General features: G+C 40.5%; 1 protein-coding gene across 2 annotated transcripts in view; it reads left to right on the top strand.

The window, feature by feature from the left end:
• Positions 1-23,086, top strand: part of PTPN21 (protein tyrosine phosphatase non-receptor type 21) — a 74,375-nt gene that overhangs the window by 1,333 nt on the left and 49,956 nt on the right. For both annotated transcript variants that reach the window (XM_044435970.1, XM_044435969.1), the window contains exons 2-4: positions 3,003-3,360; positions 18,340-18,509; positions 21,373-21,470. In XM_044435970.1, the coding sequence (XP_044291905.1) occupies positions 3,181-3,360; positions 18,340-18,509; positions 21,373-21,470 (448 nt within the window). In that variant the 5' untranslated portion in view covers positions 3,003-3,180. The remainder of the gene's footprint in view (positions 1-3,002; positions 3,361-18,339; positions 18,510-21,372; positions 21,471-23,086) is intronic.

Below are 23,086 nucleotides of genomic sequence, written 5' to 3'. Positions count from 1 at the left end.
CACTGCAAAGTATGTTTAGTAGTTAGTTAGAGAATGTATCAGGAAATGACATTACGCCTGCCCAAACGGCATTTAATCTGCACTAGATGATTCATTGCTATAGATTTTGGTTTTGAGAAACAGCTGTCTTACAGAAGAAATTCAACATGTGTGGCTTTTCTTGGCATGGAAATACAATGGCATACGGGATAGGCTGCTCTTTTTGCATTTCTGCCTGTCGTACTGCAGTGGACTTGGCAGGGAAGAATGGGTTGTTCTAGAAGGTGCTTGAAATGTGATGGGGGGAGGCCTGACAAATGGGGTAGGATGCTTTATGTGATGGGAAAGGGCACAATGCACCTTGGCAAATAAGTGAGTCAGAGGGTTGGTCATTGTTCCTTTCTCTGCTGGCCTGTATGCCTCTTCCTCTTCCCCTTGTGTCTCCTGTGTTTTCCACTTGTGGTCATCCTTCTCAGCTCTGCTACAGAACTAATGCCAGGTTTTGTTCTAGGGTGGCCTCTTACACATCACCACAGTAGAGGACTGGGGAGGGCACCGAGTTGCATAACACGTGCATCTACTAACCTATGCATGGATGCAAATTGAGAAATAATAATTATTTATTATTACATTAAATTTATACCCCACCTTTCTTCCCCTTGCAAGGAATCCAACATGGCTTGCAAGACCTTTCTCCTTTCCACAACAACTTTGTGAAGTAGATTAGGTTGAAATTCCCAACTTCTCTGGGTAGTTAGGCCACTTGAACCACAGTGCTACCCTGCCTGTCATAGGACATTGCATCATATTGTGGAAGACTATGACCAAGTGGCCTGCCTAGTTGCTGTTGATGGGCAGTTTCAAGGCCCAGTTCTTCCTTCTGTTTGTTCTTTATACCAGGCTTGTACTACACGGGCCTTCCAGTTGAGGACACCCTCAAAACAGGGACTGATAACCCACCAGAGAGAGTTTTGCTCTCTAAAATAAATTACATGGCTACCCTATAATTGTTCCAACTTTTAAAGGGCAGACATGCTCTACAGGATTGACTTTCGCTGAGGAAAGGGAGTGACATGCTCAAACCCTTCTATTTCCTCAGTTGGGACCAGTAGCCATGGCTACCCTTACTTCAGAAGACTTGGTCAAGTGCCTGGGACAGTCACTGTCCTCATTTGTATGATCAAAATAGCCCATCATGGGTTGATTAAGCCATAGTGGGCTGTGACATGTGCCAAGTGTCATTTGCATATTAAGCGGCCAGTTCTGGCTTGTGTGAGTCCAGGGCCCATGTGCTTTATGATGGCTGCTTGAGCCTTTGATTAACCCCAGTCCCTGAGTTTGCAGAATCCCGCAAGCCACAGATTGATGCAGGGCTTGACAGGGAGCAAGTATAGGAACTTTTGGACAGAGGCACTAAGTTCAAAGTTACACAAATTTAGGAATACTTAGGGTTCCATAGGGTCCTGCATTCCCAAACAACAGAAGAATTCTTCTTTTCAGAAATTAGTTAGATGCTTGCTAATGACACTCCTGGCAGCTCTTTGGAAGCACAAAGAGGCTCTTTGGAGACTTAAGAGAATATTGACGAAACAGACTTTTCTTGCCCCCTCTCACTTCTTACTTTCAGAGCTCAGGAACAATTTGCAATGGGATGAGCTCCATTAATATTGCAGAGTGGTTAATGTTTTGGAGTTCTGCTAGAATTTCAAAGCCAGTCAGGTTCTGGGGCTTGTCATGGTCAGCTTAAAGACTTTTTTTTGCCTCTCCAGAAAATACTCTCCAAACCATAGAAGAATGGATGAGATTTGCTGTTGACTGTCCTAATGATAAGTAAGCACAGGGTTAGAATGGAAGTAAAAGCTGCATTGTTTATTTAGGGCTGAGTCACATAGTTCAAAAATTTCTTTTTCAACCATTTGTTGGTTAGATGGGAGCAAAGTAAAATCCCCACAAAAGATTGTTGGGAGTAGAATCAATCTCTCCAAAAAAGCTTTGCTTCCCTGTGAATAGTGTAGGGTTTAAAAAATGAAAAGCAAGAACAAATTAAAATATAGTTGGCCAATTTTGGTAAGTGGCAACCCCCAAATTTCAGAGATAGAGTCTCCCTCACTCTCAGTGGAAAACTTGTGTTCATTTTTTTCAAGGTGAGAACATATTTGAGAAAAGAGAGGGGAGACTTCGTTTCATCCTTAGTTAGGATACATCTGCACTGCAGGATCATGTGGGATCGGTGCTATTTACATAACTGCTTTGATATCTTTAGTGCCAAGAGATTCTAGGGAAAAAGATGTGTCTGCTTTTCTGAGAATATTTCCTGCTTGTTTCCTGTTTCCAGGAGTGGTGCCAGCACAGGATGCAGAGACATCCCTAACAGTTCTGTGTTGTGATTTATCATGCCATATGTTATTCTTACTATTTAAGTTATATTTAGCTTGAACTGTACGTTGAAATGGTACAGAAAATATGGAAGGGATGTGGTTTCTGCTCAATCAAAATATTTATTAAGCTTTTTGTTTTCCATAAAGATCCATAATTTATATATATAGATGTGGTTTCTGGACTACTGTTTGGTTACAATCCCCTTTTGTTTTCAAACATATTTCAAACAATTGCACCATCATTGTTTAATATTAAGGCCTACCAATATTAAGAACAGGAGTTATGAAATTACCAATTCAAATGTTATTTAAGCCATGGATTTATGAGGTGGCCTTATGTAAACCCCTGTTCTTTCAGCTCCAGTTCTCATCCTTCATCTATAATATGAAACTAATAAGGCAGCCCTACTTTTTTTATTTGCAGAGATTTCCGTAACTGTGTGTATGTGAAGTGCTCTAAACAGGTAGAGGATAATCTGTAACCTCTTCTCTCCCCCAAGTTGTATCTTTAACAGCTAAAATTCAGTCATGTAAGTTATCATTATTTATTTATTTGATTCATATTCTTTCTTACAGACAGACAGGGTGGCCATGCTTCCTATTCCAATTGAAACAAATAACTTTCCCTCTCATTTTCTTCCGCAGAACCTTTGTGGATGCTTCCTTCGCCCAGAACCTGGAGGAAAACCTGCTACATGTTAATGGCTGCTGCTGCCGCCGCTGGTTGATCATTGGGGGATTTTGCTGTTCCTGACTGTTCACGGGAGGCGAGACATTCCTGGATGGTTTTCTGTAACTTCTTGTGAATGTGTTAGGGAAGAAAATGCCTCTGCCTTTTGGGCTGAAGCTGAAACGAACTCGACGCTACACAGTGTCTAGTAAGAGCTGCTTGGTGGCCCGTATCCAGCTGCTTAACAATGAGTTTGTGGAATTCACACTGTCCGTGGAGAGCACTGGACAGGAAAGCCTGGAGGCTGTGGCACAAAGACTTGAACTTCGAGAGGTAGGATAGGTGACTGGAGGCTCTTGGCATTCTCCATCCTGGGATGGATGCTCCATTTGAGGGGTGCATGTGTGTATGTATGTGTGCTGTGCAGCAACACAAGAAGCTGCCCCATTTTGGCCTAGTTGTCTCTGCTGCAGCTGGAACTGTTCCTCTAGGGTCTTGGACAGAGACTTGTTCCATCACTTGCTCCCTGCTCCAGGGACTGAGCCTGTAACTCCAGCTTTGGAGCCGGAGCCTTGTTAGTTTGTTACAACAAAAACAAAGAGTTTTGTGATGCCTTAAAGTTTAACAAAATGCAATGTGACATCAGCTTTCCTAGGCAGGAGCTCACTTCATCAGATTCATTAAGAGGTTATCTTAATAACTCGGTGCATTATAGAGGAAGACAGAGATACACACAACACACATACACACGTGCACATACACACATTCTGTCTATCTGAATTTCCTTATTCTACTCCTTTCTCATGTCAACAGCCCTCAAAGCCGTTTGATAGCAGCATGCAGCGCTCCTGTTGAATATTCTGGTGCTGCCTTTCTGGATACCTCATTCCAAGTCCCCTGTCTCCATTAGGAGACTAGGCATTCTGTGGCCACTGAGCCCACTCTGCCCTCTTTGAACTATTTCTGGGAGGAGAGGGTGGCTTCTTTTGCTGCTTTGGCTCCCCCATACTTCCTCTAACCTTGCCTTTTTCCTTACTTCCTCTAACCTTGCAGTTTTCCTTACTTCCTCTAACCTTGCAGTTTTCCTTACTTCCTCTAACCTTGCATTTTTCCTTAGTATGCTGATACTTTCTCCTATAGTAGCCCTTTTTGGCTGCCTAGTCACCATCAGTCACCATACATCTCACTTTGCTATTACTACACTTGACGTTAAATTTAGAAGTTCGAGGTCATGAGGAGGACATTTCTTGTTCAAGGAAAAAAAACTTAAGCAGTCTGTGTTGCTCTTTCACCATCTCAGATGTCCAGCAGAAAAGAGAAAAGTTTGTTTCACAAACTGGAATTAAAGTGCCAAACTGGAATTACCTTGGTGCACTGGGTGCATTTTATTATATTCCATGTACAGGAATCAGGCCCATTCTGCGTGGCAAAGTAAACGGTTGCATGGCACTCCAAAGGGGATGTTTTGCAGGTTTTTTCCTATGTTGCAATTTATTCCATATGGAAGAGATGCCTGCCACGAAGTGGCTTTGAGTGTGCAGTGAAATTGGAGTGCAGGCTTAGTCAGCTGCAGATGTTTGTTTCTTGACAGTACTTGTACATATCTGTGATTGAAGTTCTTGCCTCCATGTCTGTTGCTTCTTGGGCTTTAACTTTTTCTTTTAGCACAGGGTGGCAGCCAGATTCCCCCCCCCCACTCCATACATTTTATCTGGAATGACTACCTGTGTACTACACTCATCATCTAAGGCCTTTCGCTAAATATTTCCTTTGAGGGAAGCTCAGAGAGGGCTTTTTTAATAGTGTCTCCCTAATTGCAGAGTGCTTTCCCCATTGAACACTGCCTGGTGTCAACATTCTCATTTTTTCAACACCATGTTAAAACTACCCTCTGTACCCCAGCATTTGACAGTATATAACAGGGTTTTAAATGTAAGTTGTTTTAGCAGGTCATGATATTATATTGTAACCTTTTTAGCTGTTTTCAGTTAAAAAGTTAAATGGTTTGTGTTAAAGTTATTAACATTATGCTTATGTTTTGTAATTTCTGTGAACTGTCCAGATAGCTTTGGTTAGGGAAATGGAATAAATGCATAAATAAAGAATTACCAAGAGATACGGTTCCTTTTGAGGGGCCTGTTCTGGCATTGAAAAGTCTGCATATACCTCAGCTCTTTTATCCATTTCCCCATTCCTCATTCATTTTCTTTCTGTTTTAAGTTTGATCAGAAATACTTTGGAAAATGACAGATACTCCTTTAAGTGAAATTTAGGGAGTGCAAATTAGACTGTGGAACTTGTACAGGCATCCCTCCCCCTTAGAACACATTCCTCTATGGATTATTTTTGCAAAAAAAAAATGTTGAAACCATTTGGAATGAAAGATAGTAGAGGAAATAGAGATAGGGTGGAATGCAGCATTCTCAAAAAATCATAAAAATAATGTTTATGACACACTGCACATACAGTGTTTTCCCTCTAACAGTGTTAACTTTAAAAAGTTTTCTCAGATTGTTTTCCAGCCAGGAATCTTTATCTTTAAATATCTCAAATGTTTGGCCACATTCCAGACATTAGTTGTTTTTAAGGTAGCTACCTGAGACCAGTATTTTTTCAAATGCAGCAACCACAACCTTTGCCTATCATTAAAAAAACAGCCAAGTAACACACACACACACACACACACACACACCTCCTAGCCTTCTCCAAGAAGTTTACAGCAGTGTACACTTACAACAAACCTATGACCTAGTAGGTCAGGCTGAGGGAAAATGACTTGTTCAACGTCAACGAGTGTTTGAAATCAGGTCTTCTGGGGTTTAACCCAACACACTAGCCACTGTTTTTACAGTAACACCTCTCTTCTTTTCGTGGTCTCCAAAGTTACCTCTCATATTATTTCTGCAGAAGGGAGGACGAGATTATGTGGCAGTTCCTCCACAGTTGCCCTCATTTCTGAGAGGGGCAACACAAATGCTGGAAGAATCTTGCATAGGCTTTTGGAGCAACCATATTGCTGTGGCGCTCATACTGAGAATATCACAGGCAAGGATGGAGAAAGAATGGGTGTTGTTGGTTCCCAAATATTAAAATTGGGTAAATGAGGCACATATTAAAATTGGGTGAAAGGCACCAAGAAGGAGGAACCAGGCGCTTGAAGAAGGTGGAGGAAATGACTGCTTGAAAGAGGAATATGGATAATGCGTTAAGACTGTAGAGCAAGACAATAGCAGTAGGCAGCTACAGGGATGAGGGAGATAATGTAGAAAGAGGGAAGAGGGATTGCTGGCAGAGCTGGCCTAAGACATTTGCTGCCTGAGGCAAAAGACAGGATGGCACCTTCTCCTATCCAAGTATGAAACCTAACTGGAATGGCAATTTAATCTTTTTTTCAACACTTCCATTGGGACAGCAGCTGCCAAAGCCTCTCTCAGGGACTGCAGGAAGACCATGGGGCAAGCCACAGGGCCCACAGGTCTCTCCTTCAAAGACCTTACTGGCATCTCCCAGCATCTTCAACCTTAGGATTGATGGCCCTACTATGCCTAATGGCCGGGCTGCCTTGATGCCTTAAGTTTATTGTACAAGCATGCTGACTAGCACTAAATTTGAATCCATTTAACTCTCATGATAGAAACACACATAATAATGTAGTTCTTGTTTTTGAGCATAGTGTAGCCACGTTAAATTCATTGCTTGTGAAAGGCTTAGGAAATGAGAGAAACATGAAGGTTGTTTTAAGATTCTGCACAGCTTATTTCTTCTATTTTGTTAACCCACCCTGAAAAATTACCATCTCAACACCACACCCTCAGTATTTTTTCTTGCATTCATGAAAAATTCCAAATGTTTTGAAAGCTCCATAAATTACATAAAGTGAATAATATATGCTAGTTGATGACACAATTAAGCCTGACTATAGGATGGTGTGTTGCTACAGGAGTAGTTTGTTTTGCCATCAATCACCCCATATATGGAGTTCAGGTGATCTGATAGTCTCTGTTTTGCTTATGATACCCCATTGCTTTTCTTTCTTTGTTAATGTTTTGTGTTATAAAAATCATGGAAAGAGGTAGTTACATAGAACAGAGTTGGCTGAGAAGCATATAGTGTGGTATTTGTAGAATGTGAATTGCAGGGAGTGTAACTACAATCTGGTTCTCTTATGGCACACCCTGGCCAAGAGGCCAAGTGGTAAATTTGTTTCATTAAATTCTAGGAGTCAGTGTGGGCAGAATATAGAGATGATTGAATGGAACACAAGGAAATGTTACTGTCGTAGCCTGTTTCAGGGAATGAACATTCAGGGAAAAATGCATTTGAAAAGTGTTTTATATTTAGGGTCAAACTAGTCCCAATGTAGAACTCAATAGTTTTCTACTTCTCTCAGCCTCTTCACTCCATTTTAAAGATAAGAAATAGTCCTAAAATTGTGAACTGGAACGGAAGATGGCTGAGCCTTCAAAGCACACCTGCCATCTTTTGCTAACCCTCTGACTTAGCAGGGTCCATTTGTTGTGTGACAATAAGCCATACTTGAGTGCTGTGTACATAATCAGTGGCAAAGCTTACACTTGTCTGCTCCCCCTACTCCCAGTCCTTTCCTCTTCTGATGCGGCTGTGAGGAGATTGGTAGCATCTGCTTCTTCTCTAGAAGAGTTAGTGCTCAAACTGGAGGAAAACCTGGTTAGTTTAGACTGTTGTTCAGATAAGCCAGGATTAAATGATGGTTTATGATCCTGGCTCATTAACAAACCTCAATTTAAAGTGGTCATTTTTGTCCAGTTTGAACATAATGGGAAAGTCTAGTTGAGGGGGAAGTGGGGAACATGTAAGCCTGAGGCTTGCTACTATTTCTGCATGCAACGTTAACCTGTGATTTTGTATTACATTAAAAATGGTCCCTACAATTCCTGTGTCCTTTTCCCTAAGGGTGTAAAAAACAGTGAGCTGTGTGTGGGTTTTTAATGGATAAATAGGAGGAGGAGTTGCCCTAGCATTAGGCAGAGGAAGGCCGCTGTCTTAGATAGCTTATTTGAGGTGTCATGCAAAGTCAGCCAATTGTTGGTTATTTAGTTTGGTATTATTGCATTTTAATGGCATTGAGGGGAGATACAGCTGTGGGATATTTCATTTAGGAGACAAGATAATTTGACCAGTTTTTGGCTTGTGGAGGAAGGAGATGGGATTTGCTGTTCTGCCTCAGGTAGTGTAGGAACATAGGAAGCTGTCTTGTACTGAGTCAGACCCTTGGTCTATCTAGTCAGTAATGTTGACACTGGCTGGCAGCAGCTCTCCAGTAAGACATTTTTGAACCTTACCTGGAGATTGAACCCAGGACCTTTTGCATGCAAGGCATGTGCTGCAGTACTGAACTTTGCTTCCCTTCTAAATGTCTTGGACTGATCCTGGTGGGAGGGGAGAGGGTTAGGCAGTCCCTCCTCCCAATATTCTTCTGTTTCTGCTCATAACTTTGCAAGGTGCATTTCATTTTTAAAGAAGATATAGTAAGATATAACGACGAGATTTGCAGTTCTATGTCTATCTAGGATGAGCATTTTGTGCTTAAGCACCATGCCACAACCAGAAATCCCGTGGCCTAAGGCTGGGGCCAAGCCAGGTGAGCTCTTTAGAACTTTCTTTAGACATGGAAGGAAATATGACTATCTACCTACTTTTCATAGATTAAAATTGGGACATTTCTGTGCATGAGAGGATAGGTCTGGAGGTAAGGAGGGGGTCCAGCAGCATAGTGGTTGGCAGTAGGAGGACTGGCATTCCAGACTCAGTAGTGCCACAGTCAGAATACAGGAATGATGTTCAAGCAAATGGCTTGTCTTCAAGCAACCCTTGAGAGAAATGTCTCAAGTGTCTGGTGATTTGGCACTAATTAAAAGTGCCTCTCTTAAATCATTCCTTTGTCATATAGCTGAGTAGGTAAAAAAGTCAATATGACTTTGACAGCAAGCACTGTTGCACAATAACTTTATGATCCACAAACTAATTAAGATTGGCTTCAACTCAGTTATTGTGGCCTGACCTGTTTATGAATCATCACTTTAAGCGGTGATAGAGTTTATCACTGTTGCATATAGAGCAAAGAGTAATGAGAATCAGGAATGTGGTTTGGCTTATATCATGTCACCTACCAGAAATGGGTTGTGTAATAGCCATCATGTTCAAAACTGAAAGTATGGAACAAAATTTAGTTGTGAAATGAGTGGATGGCTTGGTTCATACAAGCTAGTACCTGACTAAAGTTGTTGAATATTGAGTTGCTGTGATATGTTGATGTGGGCACACTAACAAACTATGGTTTCTTACAACCTAGCAATTAAACCCATGGTTTGTTGTTATGCTATAAACTCTGGATTGTTTATACCTTGGTTTGTCATTATATGTGAACTCAGAACCATGGATTGTCTGTGGGTTGTTTTGTCAAGTTAAAGAGGCAGGGGGAAGGAGGAGGGAAACATATCTATCAGTCAAACCCTGGTGAAAATGCTCCCTGGATCTTCCACTTCTTCCCTAATTCTGCTTGTAACATTCTCCAGGAGCAAGACATTTTGAGAAACAGAAATGAATTAAGTGGCACAGTATGTTTTATCTTTTCCTCTCTTTTTTTCCCCTCAATTGATCTGAAATAGCCCAACTCCTTTCACAGGAGACTACTGTTGATGGAATGCTGAGCAACAGCTGGATGTTACAGGACCCCTTCCATCAGAAAAGCTTTTCTATTTTACTTGACAAATGATGGCTTTGTCCCAAAGCTTTTCTTCTTTGTGGAATCTTTGGTAATGTCTATCATCGTGAGTGTAAATTGGCTGCTCTTAAGCTTGTATCAGTTGTGGACATGCAGCCCACAGTTGCCTCAAACTAGGAGTACTGATGACTCAGATCCTCTTGGGAGCCCCATGGGATGCCAATCTTCCCCTTAATTCTTGTACCATAGTACACAGCGAGGCTAACTAATGCTGACCAAGAGAGTGGGACTAACTTTTGCTCCATCCACTTTAAACTTCCTTCTTCTCCACAGGAAGGTTGGGGTGAAGATGCAGAACACATAGTGTGCTCAATGCCTGAAAAGCCCAGGGGAGATTTACCTGAAATCAGCAACAGTGAGAAACTAGCAACTTCCACAGGATGTCTCTCCATCATATTGACCTCCTCTTATTATCTTGGTGGGTTTCCAAGATCTCTTCTCTGTCAGCTTTCCTTTGGACAAGTCTGGGGAAAGAACCACCATTTGAATTAGCATAGTCAGAAGGAGCAACCACATCTCACAGAACAGTTTGCTCTGTGGCTTACGCTGTAATGTAGCACCCAGCTTTGTTCTGCTTTTATCCCTTTCCCTTTTTGTTATTCCTTTTGTGTGTGCTGCCTCCTCATCCACCTTTCTTGGATCTAATCTTCTAACTAGTTCCAGGTTGCTTTCTGTTCTTTGACTACACATTGAGTAAAAGGTCAAGAAACTCTTAAGTCCTCCTTGATTGCTTCTTCTACTGTAGGGATAGCTTTTTAGGGTGCTTGGCATACATGAAGAGACAATAGTAATTGCTTGAGATAATAGGGATATAGGGAAAATTCTAACTGTGCAAACTAAGTTGGGATTTTTAACAGGTATTGTTGGTCATTATCTTATACAGGGGTTGTTGATCGTTCTTTTTTGGATGCAGTATGCCCTCCATTTTGAAGACTGGTTAGCCTGGGATCTGTGTTTGGAGAAGTTTTGCCTTTTGGCATGTAGATTTTAATAGAATGTAGCCATTTCCACAGCTGTTTTTTAAGATGCAATCCAAGTATGAATAAGAGATGTGTTTCATCAGCCCTGTGCACTGCATCATTTGGTCTTGAATTGTGTTTTCTAGCACAGTTCCAAATGCACAGGCAGATACAGGCAAGGCACTTATGTGATTCTACAGGGGTGTTACCTTGCATTCATGCACATGATTTAAATTTAAGCTGTTTCACAGTTATACAGATGTTTAAGTCATAATGATTCAGTGTTGGATCTATAATTGCAGGTTTATATCACTAATTATGGCCCATAGGTTGAACAGCCATAGATGTCTAGTAAGATGGAGCACCTCTCACACAGTTGGCTTGGAAGAAGAAATCCAGCCATTCACTAAATCTCCTGCAAGATTCCTGTCTTGAGTTGAAGGCAAGGCTTCATAGTTTTCAGTATATTTACCTTTCTTTTCCTTCTTTGAGCTCTTCTTGCTTTTTTAGGTGGAGGAACTGATGTCTCTGGCTGGTTGCTAGGTTAATTTCCAGGATAGATACTGTGCTTGAGAAATACACCTCTGAGGGCCTTTTAGAACAGAAGGAATAACTTGGTTTCATTTATAGAGTTGAATATTTTTCCTTTCTTCTTTCTAAGCATCCTTTCCAGGTCAGAAATTAGAATTCCTTCCAGAAATAACCACTAGCTAAATGTAGCCTTGTGGAGAACAAAAGAATATTGTCGATATTAAATATTTTACGTTGTTTCCAGTGTACAAGAATTGGGCAAATTCTTATATGTTACTCTTTCTTTAATATACCCCATCTCCAAATAGCCTTCAACACCTCCATGACAACAGAAGATTAACCCTTAATTTACAACATACCTGAACGAGCACCTTCTCCCAAATCTTTCTGCCCAGATGAAGCTCTTCAATGAGTACTATTAGTTGGTGAAGTATGCCATGTCTTTATGGAGGAGTGGGCCTTTTCTGTGGTGGCATCCTGACTTAAGAATACCCTCCCTAAGTAACAAGTGGCAGTGTGATTAGTTTAGGACCTGGTTAAGACATATTTGTCTAGGCATTTTAAAATGGATGTTAAAAATCTATTTCTGTAGTTTTATAGTTTTGTTGCATTTCAGTTTTATGAAGAATGATCATGCATTTTTATTGTATTGTATTTTTATTATCATACAGCACTCTGGAATCTATTAGGATAAAGGGGTTGCATATTGACCTGGAATCCATTAGGATACAAGGATAGAATAATTAAGGCAACAAAATAGAAAAAGTGCAAGCTCTCTAATTAACAATACCTATTCTCACCACAAATACTGCTAACCCTAACCCTAACCCTACCTATTACCCAGACTTTAATTTGTTTACTTTGTTCTGTAGATCTAAACCAAGACAGCACATAATTCTGCATTCATACCACTGCTGTACAATGGGTTCCATTTCTTGGACATGCCAGAGTTCAAGAACTTTGGAACTAGCTTCTTATCATTTTGTTTCTCAACCTCATGGGTCAATGCTGACCCTTGTTTAGTCAGAATGGTGCTAGCCATGTACAAGTGGGAGGTATTTGTCAGCTTGACAAAATGCCAAGATTTGCAGAAATACATCATTTCAAAATGCAATACATTTCAAAATACAGGCAGCATAGAAATGGCATAAATAATGTTGTAGCCATGGAAAGTGGAGAGCAGTACACCTGACTGACCCTGGACTGAGTTTTCCTGCTTTGGGCAGTTTCCCTACCTTAGAAGCTATTTCTGTACCCTCAAAAGCTGAAAAATCACTGGTAAAGGGAAAGGCAGAGGGGCTTTTTTGTCACAGTGGCTCACTTACATATCTGATTAGTAAATAGAATTTGTGCTCTGAGAGTGCAGATATGTTTCTAGCTGCCAATTAAAACAGCCTCTTTCCCAAATCAAGGATTGGTAAAGTATCTGAAGAGGAAATTGCTCCACTCTTCCATTCTGTTTAATGTGCAGAATTTCCTGTTTTCAGATTTGTGCTCCAGGCTCACACTGTTAACTCTTTTTTCCGACTGCAAGGTTGGTTCAAGTCTGTGAAGGGGGAATGGAGTTGGCTAATGCTAACGTGTTGTTTTTGTCTGGCTTGCTTTGTGCTAGTGTCTGTTATGAAGTTCTGACTGTTAAACATAAAAATTTCCTGGGTCCAGGTATTTCTAGCCAATAAGCTATTTTGGATTATGAGTTTCTAGCTGGTTGGGAATTTTGATACTTTTCTGAGCCAGCCAATCAGCCAGTCAGCAAGTCCAAGTCTTTTGAGCTACTCTTAAAAGTAATTTGAACTGTGCAAGTATAGATTCATGTTTCTGGCTGCCACTGGAAACCCCTATATTCATGTGCATGGAACAAAAGGACATGGTCTAGCATGTGATCCCATGGCGTCTCTAACAGGGTGAGTTGCATGCCTCGTTGACTGACTTGAAAGATACTCGTAGGTGTGAAGGGGTTTCTCTTTTGGCTGCCATTGTAATCCTCCTACTGTATCTGAGGCCGCTTGAATTAGTCAGCCGTCAGCAGATGGCATTTTGAATTACTATTACGAAGTAAACTGTCATGAGGTTTTAGCTGCATCGGTAGTGTGAAAAGCACCTTAACTAAACTGGGGAGCAGTTTTTGTTCCCAATTTCAAGGGTTTTTTTTAATCTCCAAGTGCTGCATTTTGCTAGTAACCAGGGGGACTTGGACTACATGTGCACTAAATTTCAGGTTTGGGGGCCAGGTGGCACTACCCCAGTGAATTTAATATCACTGTTAGAGAGTCTGCCAGCCTAGTGTGTCATGAGATATTTGAGAATGACAGAAATTGGTACCTATTAAATTCTGCTTCTGTCCTGTAGCTTGCCCACAAGTACCATTCTTCATATTTGACTAAGGTCTACATTTAATCCCTAACACCATGCAAGGGCTACGCTGAGGTGATGTACTGTTGTTGGTTTGGCATTGCACTCTTACATTGCATGGAGACATGACGCTATCAAGTTCATGCTTAGGAAGGTAAACACAGCCTGGCTATTACTTATTTATTTATTTAAATAAATTTCTATGCCACCCTATAACCTGAAGTTTCTCTGGTAGTCTGTGAATCCCAGTCCAAGCTCTTAGCTGAGCATTCCATAGCTCCAAGTAGTTATGGACACATATTGAGATGAAGACAGAACTGATAGAGAAGTGGTGAAAGGAGGGTTAGATGTCATAGAAGTGAAATCAAGGGGGCATATAAGCAGTGGAAGAAAACATGCAACTTAAGAAGAAAGGAGGAAGTCATGGATAAGGTAGGGAGAAACCAAATGCAGAAGGAAGTAGCAGCTGAAGAGTCAGTACCAGAAAGGGGTACCATCTACCACACCTTTCATCCAAGGCTCTAGAAATGTTTTGAATTACACACAACAGAAAAGCTATATTCTATTGAGGAAAGTGAGGAAGGAAGGATGAACGGACGGAAAGATTCCCCATACTATCAGGACTAATGCTTGTGCTTTTTATCAGATGGCATGGATTCACACAGCCCTGGTAACCATCACAAATTGATCATTCTTGGTTTGCGTAGGATATGAAAGCATCAGTTTATTTCAGTAGGATTTAAATAAGGCTTACATTGCTCTGGTTTGTGTCCATTGCTAACTAGTACTGGACATCAGCTGAAGGATTCCTGATTTTTATGGATTAATTAGATAAATCTTCATATTTCAAAATATATTTTGATTGGAATACTGCTTCACTTGAATCTTGCCTATTTTTCAAAAAAGTGTTGACATTTGTACATTGTTTTGGGGCAATCTTTTTTGCTCTACTGTTCATTTTTTCCAGTTGCCTTTTCATCCCTTCATATATTTTGTTTAGTCCAGGGCTGAGCCTTTCCAGCTCCCTAACCCCTGCCAACACACTCTATTTTTAGATGTCCCCTGTGTGTACAAAAAATCTTGCAATTTCTTGGACACATAACAAAGAGAGCAATTAGCTGTAACATAATTACATAGAAAATCGACAGTCTTTCTGTCTAAGGTTGATTTAGTGCTCGGAGGTTGAATGATGAGTAACTTTCTAAAATGAATAAACCTTACAACTGTGTTAATCTTGGAGGCTTAACATATTTCAAGAGTTATGTCATGACTTTTCTCTCAGGTTGAGTAATCTCTCACTCTTCTGATAGTAGATTGCTTTAGCCATGATTAAAAAGTGATTCTCTTTTATGCAATTAGCCCTTTCAGCCATGGATGACAACTGGAGAGGTTGTGCTTTATCCTAATTCTACTGAGAACTCCCATATCTGGAGCTCTAGATCTTTTGAATAACTCTTCCTTTTTATAATTCTGTCTCAGTGTAAAGTCAAAGGGATAAATGAGAACACACTGATTATTTTAGATTGCATACATTTTATACAGATTGCATAAGTGTTCATATGTTGTGAACTTGGACAGGGAAGACCGTTTTATACCAGTCCTGTATTGGCACAGAAGAATCACAAGGTGTTGTTGTTGTTGTTGTAAAACCTAAAGGAGCTTCCATCTAAATCTTGGCATTTGGGGCAGGGGAAACACTAGAGAAAGGGAGGGAGAGGAAATGTAAGAAGCATACTACCTTTCTCAGAATTATGCCATGTCACCTAGCCAATCTGTGATCCAGTGAGAGCTGAACCTAGTTTCTTAGGAAATAGAAAACTGGGATCTACCTTTTAAATTTATAGATGTACTTATTACTTAATTGATCTAATCTAATGGCACAACTTTTATAAAATGCTGATTAGATTTGCAAATGAAGTCATTATCCCGGTGCCCTAGGAGTGGCGGCGGCTTTACTCCTTGCACTGCCAGGCTAACATGAAATGTCCCAGATGACATAGGAGAAATTCATGCAGTAAAATGAATGCCAGTGTTGGGTTGAGCTGCAGTGTGGACTCCTCCCTAGCTATCTGGGATATTTAATGTTGCCAGTACAAAATAAAAGCCACTAGGTTTTGAGAGGCTTGGAGAGGATGCCTTTAGTGGGTCTTCACCTTATGTTTTCCCCTGCCAGGCATTTGCCAGACGGTGTGGTGCACTAGTAAAGAGTGTTGGGCTAGGCCTCTGTTCTTGTCTCACTTGGCAATGAAGCACATTGGGTGACTTTGGCCAGTCACTGCCTCTCAGCCTAGCCTACCTTGCAGGGTTGTATCACAGGTAAGGCTCCCCAGTAAGAGCAGTGGCGCAGACAGTTCTCTCACTGGGTTATAAATCCCTCTTTTATAAAAGATCCCTTTTTAGAACATGCTTTAAATGCACACACACACGTGCAAACACACTCACACACATCTGAAGTCCCTCTTTGAGTTTCTTTGTATTTATTGGTTGTATATAATTATAGGATGACTTATTTTTTATGCCAGGAAAATGAATTCAACAACAGTAACAGAAGCATAAAGCAGACTCAGTGATGGACTTAAGTCATTGCATAGATCTGAGAGATTAGTCCACATGTGTTTGCATAAGTGTTGTATCAGCTAAATATATTAGGACCCGGGCAGGCAGAGACCACCTGCAGTGATACTGGAGTTGCGTGCCCTGATCACAGGTAAAGAACTAGCTTCAGTAACTCCCAAACTAGGCATCATAGTGTTTCCTGAGAGAATGAGTTTGATAAAAGGCCATGGTAAACCCAAAGAACCTGCCAACAGAAGAGGGTATGCAGTGAATATATGATGTCCTGCAGTGGTCTCGCTTTCTTTTAACTGTATGCTGCTGGGGTTGATGGTATGGAGCTGGAAATGTTGCAGGAAAGAGCAGTCAAAATAACCAGGAGATTGAAATAGCTCTCCTGTGAGAAAAGGTTATGTTGTTTGGGACATTTTAGCTTGGAAAACAATAATTGGGGAATTGCATACAACTGTGCAAAGAGTTGAGAAGTTGGGTAGAATTTTTTGTTCTCTTTTATAGTAATAGAATCAGAAATTATCCAACAAGTGGTGGGAAATTCAGGACAAAAAAGAGGAGGTACCTCTTCAGATAACTCATAGTTAAGCTATGGAATGTAATACGACAAAATGTAATGCTAGCCTTTAATTCATACTGTATTTAAAGGGGATTAGAAACTTTCATGGACGAGAAGGCTGTCCATGGCTATTAGTTGAGGTGGCTATATATTAGCTGGCTAATGTAGAAACAAGTGCTGGGCTAGATAGGCCTTTGCTCTTACCCAGCAGGACTCTGCTTATGTTCTTCGTGGTGGCAAGTGTCCCTGTGGCATTGCTACTCTCAGGTAATTTGATCACTTTACTGCAGACAAAGCATACTGAATCTTGGAAGAGATTGTGTATGTGGAAATGTTGTTCTCAGCTTGCTTCCTTAGATAGAGGAAGAGTACTATCACATGCTAGGTTCTACTAGTACAGGGTACCTCCCACAATCATAGCTGGTTCTGTCCATTTTATGAATATTATGCTAATTTTGAAGGAAATTCATTGCCTATTGGCAGCCATGCCCAGTTCAAGGTGCTGGTTCTTACTAGTAAAGCTCTAAACATTTTGTAACCCAAATACTTGGAAGAGTGCCTACTTAGTCTCATACCAATCTGCCCATGTAGATGACTGATTCCATGTTCCACCTTTATCAGAAGTAGGTCATCCAGCTACAAGTGTGAAGGTTTGCTCAGCCCTGATAATGTAGTGCTCCTGGGGGGCAGGCTATACCTGGCACCTACTTTACATTTTTTCAAAGTAGGCAGAGAAAAAAAGAATATTTACTTAGGCATTTTAATCCAGGGGTAGGTAGAAGGTGTGCTAGTAGATCTCTGGGTGATATATAGTAAATTAGCAAAGATTCCTGACTCCCATTCATTTGACTGCAACAGCTAAATGACTCCTTCCCCACCCTGCATTTTACTGTTGAAATGAAGAAAGCTTGGATTTTTGAGTGGAAGGATTGTAAATCTGTTAAATTCTGGCACTTCAGAATCCCTCAATTCTAAGTGTATGTCTTTTGGGTTCTAGCAAAAATCAGTGGAGCTCCTATAGGCCTGGAGACTACTCACACTTTTTAAACTCTGTGCAAATCTTGGTCTTCAGTTAAGGATCTGTAGTCTGTGTGAATCTTAGTCTGGTTTTAAAGATTCCATCTGCTATTACCTCACTGTTATTCTGTTTTATTGTATTAACCTTCCATTGCACATATTTGGAAATCTGAATAGGTTGGAAAATGTTTTATTAGGAAGATAGTAAGCCAAAAAAAAAAAAAAAAAAAAATTGGGCTCTGCTGCCCAAATTAAGGCTTAAGGTTCAGGAGGACAGATTTCAGTTGGGGGATCTTCCCCAGTGATATCTATTTGTGTGCTTCTTTTATTTTTTTCCCTACAAAAACACTTCTAATCATCCTCATTATGATCATACATATTGGATGTTACTGCATAAATGAATGATAAAATGAACCACTGAAATTCTCAGTGGTTCCCTAAATGTCTTAATTATCTGAATTCTGAAAGCTAGGATAGCTTCCTGTTGCTTACACTTCTTTCTCATTTCGAAATTTGCTTTATTATTGAACATCTGCCACCCCTTCTTTCCCCCTTTCTCCATTTAGATCACCTATTTTAGCCTTTGGTATTTCAACAAGCAAAACCAGCGCAGGTGGATAGACTTGGACAAGCCTCTGAAAAAACAACTGGATAAATATGCATTGGAGCCAACTGTCTTCTTCGGTGTGGTGTTTTATGTGCCTTCTGTCTCTCAGCTTCAGCAGGAGATTACCAGGTGAGTGGTGTAAGCAAGCATGTTGCAATTGGACATTTAAAGGATGCAAATCATTATGTGGCAGTTTTGTGCATGTGGTGGAAACAGATTTCTTCCATGGCAGCTTGTATAGCAGCTCTTTCAACCTGGTGGCTTCCAGATGTGTATAGCCAATGGCCACAGTGGCTGAGAACAGTTGAAGATGAAGTTTAACACATCTGGAGGGCATCATACCTCATATCGTGGGTTGTCAATTTATTTATGCAGTAAGCCGTCCAGAGACACAAGTAATTGGACGGCATACAAATTTTATAAATAAATTTAAAAAAATCATACTAGGGAAGGGGACTCTATAAAAATAGTCCTGCTGGATCTGACCAAAGGCCTGGATAGCGTAGCATTCTGTTTGCTATTGCCACTAGCTAGGTTCTTTTGGAAAACCCATAATCGGGGACTGAAGACATTCTTCTGATTTTGCTTCGCAAATGCAGTTCAATTGCATTCCACCTCTGAATGTGGAGATTCTATTCAGTTGTTATCATAAGTCAAGGCTTTTTTATTTAGTATCTGTTTTTAGATTGAATTATTGGTTTGCTGCTGGTTCACTGTTTTATTGTTTACTGTTTTATTGGTCATTGTTATTGGTCTTGTTATTATTCTTGGTCATAATATGTTTATTTTCCTTCTGTTTCCTATTGATATGGTCCTGTTTATAATGCATTTTAATTTTACTATGTTGTATGGTCTTGTTTCTTATTGTTATTTATTTTTATATGTATTTTAAATATATTTATATTGCACACTGTGAGCCACCCAGAGAGCCTTTGGCCATGGGCAACATACAAATGTGATAGATAGATAGAAAGATAGATAGATAGATTGATAGATAGTTACTAAAAGCCTTTGATAGACTTGCCATCACTGGTAAATTAGATGGATCCTCTTTAAAATATAACCAAGCTTGTTCCCACTACTACATTTTCATCAAGAAATAAAATTTATCTCCAGGTAGGGCACAAAAAGACCTTTGTCTGAAACCCTGGAAAGTAATCACCACTCAGTGAAAACAGAGTAATGGTCTAACTGTATAAGGCAGTTCCCCACCTGCCTATTATTTTGTGGTAGTGAATTATGTCAATAAAGCTACAATTTAAATGTACAATGAGATCAGCATTAAATGTACAATTATGTACATTTAAACAGAAAAAGTCCCAAATTCCCAGCATTTCTCAGCTAGCAACAAGAGGAAGATACAACACTGTTGGAAGATACAGTTAAGATACAACTAAGCAAGCTACAACTAATCAGAGAGGTTCAGCTGTTGGAGTGGTTTAGAAATTAAATTAATCATGATCATAATATTCCAGGGGTAGGCTGGGCTTTGGGCTTTGGGCACATCTGGAAGTTTGAGTCTCTTGGTCATAGCCATGAAATGGGTGTCATGGGAGGGGAGGGCTACTCACAAAGGACATGGAAGCTGCCAGGAGGCGTTCATGAAAAATTAAGAAAGTAGCAGTTGGAGCCTTTCACTTCACTTTGAGGCTATTCTAGCAGCCAGTAAAGAAAATGAAAACATTTTTTTTGAAATAAAATTGGGAATCATGGGGTGTCTTGGTAGACACCAAGGAAGATATCCAGGGGTCACCATATTGCCAATGCCTGAAGTATTCTGTGATTGTAGTGATTTTTTCTCTTGGATGGATACATCATCATCATCATCATCATCATCATCATCATCATCATTATTATTATAACATTTGCTGTGTGTAGAGAGGCATCAGATATGAGGAGATGCAAAAAGTGTAAATACCTCTGTGGTCATCCAAAATAGAAGTTTCACATTTTTCCCAGTATAAGAGCTATACAGCCTGAAGTTTGTCCATGGCAAGGGAGCTGTTGATACCTCCAGTGCTCCCAGATCATCACTGATTTTCCTGACATTACCTTGTCAGGTACATGATCTGCTCCATCTGCTAGAGTTAAGATTTTGGGGTTGGCCTTGTATTTGTCATGGTGGGCACAATGTCTTATGCCATCCCAAGAAAACCCTCCAGGACAAAAAGATTCAAGGACCTCAACCCAGAGCGCATGACCAAGTATGTATGCAGCATAACATCACAGTCTCAGCTATGCTCCTATGCATAGTCCCAGTTAAGACATTCAAAACTGAATATCTGCCTGGTGGTATTTTTCATGGTGATATGGGTCACCACTTCCCTAGAGAGAATTCTTCTTGGGCATGTAAAGAAGGCATTAGGCAACATCTGAAAGATCAGGGGCCTCCAGAGAAAATGTGATTGGGTTACTAGAAAGTAGAACTTAGTACCAGTGCCCTGAAAGGGTGAGGAATGAGGATGAAGAGAATATTGGACAATTGAGAAATTATAAGATGAGAAACAGTTTGCTACATTAAGACCGTTGTGTGTGAAATGGGAATTTGGACTTGAAAGGTCTCACTACAATAATCTATCTGCTTCTTTTTGTTTATTATTTAGGACCACAGGATGTTGCCTTATGCCAGGTTAGACCATTTATTCCAATATTTTCTGCTGTGACTGACAGCAGTTCTCCAGGTTTTCAAGCAGAGAGCTTTACAATCACTTATTACCTGATCATTTTTTAATCAGAGATGTCAGAGATTAAACATGCAAGCAGGTACTCTGCCACTGAGCTATAATCCTCCTTCCATAGAGAGGGTGTGATCATAGAGGTGTAGAGTTATGTCAATGAAAAATACAGGCCCTTGTCTTGGTTTCCTTACTGTCTAAATTGGTGGATGGCAAGGGAGTAAGATATATATATTTGTAGTCGTAGAATATTGCTGAGTAGCTGCATTGCCATGAATCAGAAGTAATGGAAAAACAAACGTGTTCTCTTTCCATAGATACCAGTATTATCTACAATTGAAGAAAGACATCTTAGAAGGAAACATTCCTTGCACATTTGAGCAAGCAATTCATCTAGCTGGCTTAGCTGTTCAAGGTAACCTTCACAGCTGTGATCACGTCTAACTGATTCTAGCAGTGGAAAATGTGTATGGCTGTTTGCTTGCGTGCATGCATGCATACGTACGTGCATGCTGGGCTGCTGGTGCATGTCTCATGGGCTCTTTCTGGGCCATCTGGAACAGCTCCTGCAAAAGCATTTCTGCTGTTGAACAATCAGAACATAAGATTATAGAGAACATAAGAGGCTTGAAATTATGCCAAGCACCTAATGGGTTTAGGTGTCTCCTACATATTAGGCACCTATAGGAAGCCAACAAGCAGAACTTGAGCAAAAACCCAAGCAAAAACTCTCCTCCTGTTTTTTTCCTAGCTGACATTGAGAGGGATGCTCTCTCTTAGTCTGGAGGTAGAATATAGTTGTCATAACTAGTAGCCATCGATAGCTTTGTCCTTCATTAGTTTGTCTGGTCGGCCTTTAAAGCCTTCAGAGTGGGTGGTCATCACTACTGCTAGTCTTGTGTTAGCAATTTCCATAGTTTAACTATCTGTTATGTGAAAATGTATTTTCTTTTGTCTCTCCTGGATCTCCCATGATACAACTTCGTGGATCGACACTGAATCCCTACCTACTTTCTCCATATCATGTATAGTTTTACACACTTTCATCATGTCCCTCCTTAACTGCTTTTGCCCCTAAGCTAGAAAGCTGCAGACATCATCTTTCCTTGTAGTGGGGTTGCTATAGCTGCCTGTTCATTTTGGTTGCATTTTCCATGCCTGTTCCGGCTTTGCAATATTCTTTTTTAGGAGGAGTGACAAGAAGTGTACTTTCACCATATATTGCATGTAAAAGCAGTGCAATACTGGCAGTTTCAGTTTTCATCCCTTTCCTAATAATCTGTAATATTTACCTTTTCTCAGGTGCCACACATCAGTTAGGTCTGCAAAAGCTTCTCTTTCAACCCATAGTTGGTCTGTGAGGCCACTGACCATTCAGGAAGACTGCTTGGCAGACTGGAAACAGCTGTAAACCACAGTTTTTTTACTCTTTCAGTAAATGAACACTTGCCATTAAAAACAAACCTTTATATGACACTGTTATCTAGTGATATTTGTACTCTGTCATTTGTTGAAGAACTCAGAGTAGCTTTTTAGCTTTATAATAACCTTTTGAGGTAAGCTAAGGTGATGGTGACTGCAGCCAAGAAATTAAAATATGCTTGCTCCTGGGGAGGAAAACTATGGCAAATCTAGACAGCATACTAAAAAGCAGAGACATCACCCTGCTGACAAAAGTGTATATAGTCCAGGCTGTGGTTTTCCCGGTTGCAATGTATGGCTGTGAAAGCTGGACCATAAGGAAGGCTGAGCGCCGAAGGATTGAGGCCTTTGAATTGTGGTGCTGGAGGGGACTCCTGAGAGTCCCCTGGACCGCAAGGCAATCAAAGCAGTCAGTCCTGGAGGAGATCAACCCTGACTGCTGTTTAGAAGGCCAGAAAGTGAAGATGAAACTCACATACTTTGTCCACCTAATGAGAAGGAAGGACTCCCTGGAGAAGAGTCTAATGCTGGGAACAATAGACGGCAAAAGAAGAAGGGGACAGCAGAGAATGAGGTGGCTAGATGGAGTCACTGAAGCAGTTGGTGTGA

This window comes from Varanus komodoensis, unplaced genomic scaffold (genome assembly GCF_004798865.1).
Source record: "Varanus komodoensis strain SLA01 unplaced genomic scaffold, ASM479886v1 scaffold3, whole genome shotgun sequence".
NCBI classification, from domain to species: Eukaryota; Metazoa; Chordata; class Lepidosauria; order Squamata; family Varanidae; genus Varanus; species Varanus komodoensis.
The sequence above is the reverse complement of the archived record's forward strand: the minus strand, read 5'-3'. Positions and strand labels throughout refer to the sequence as shown.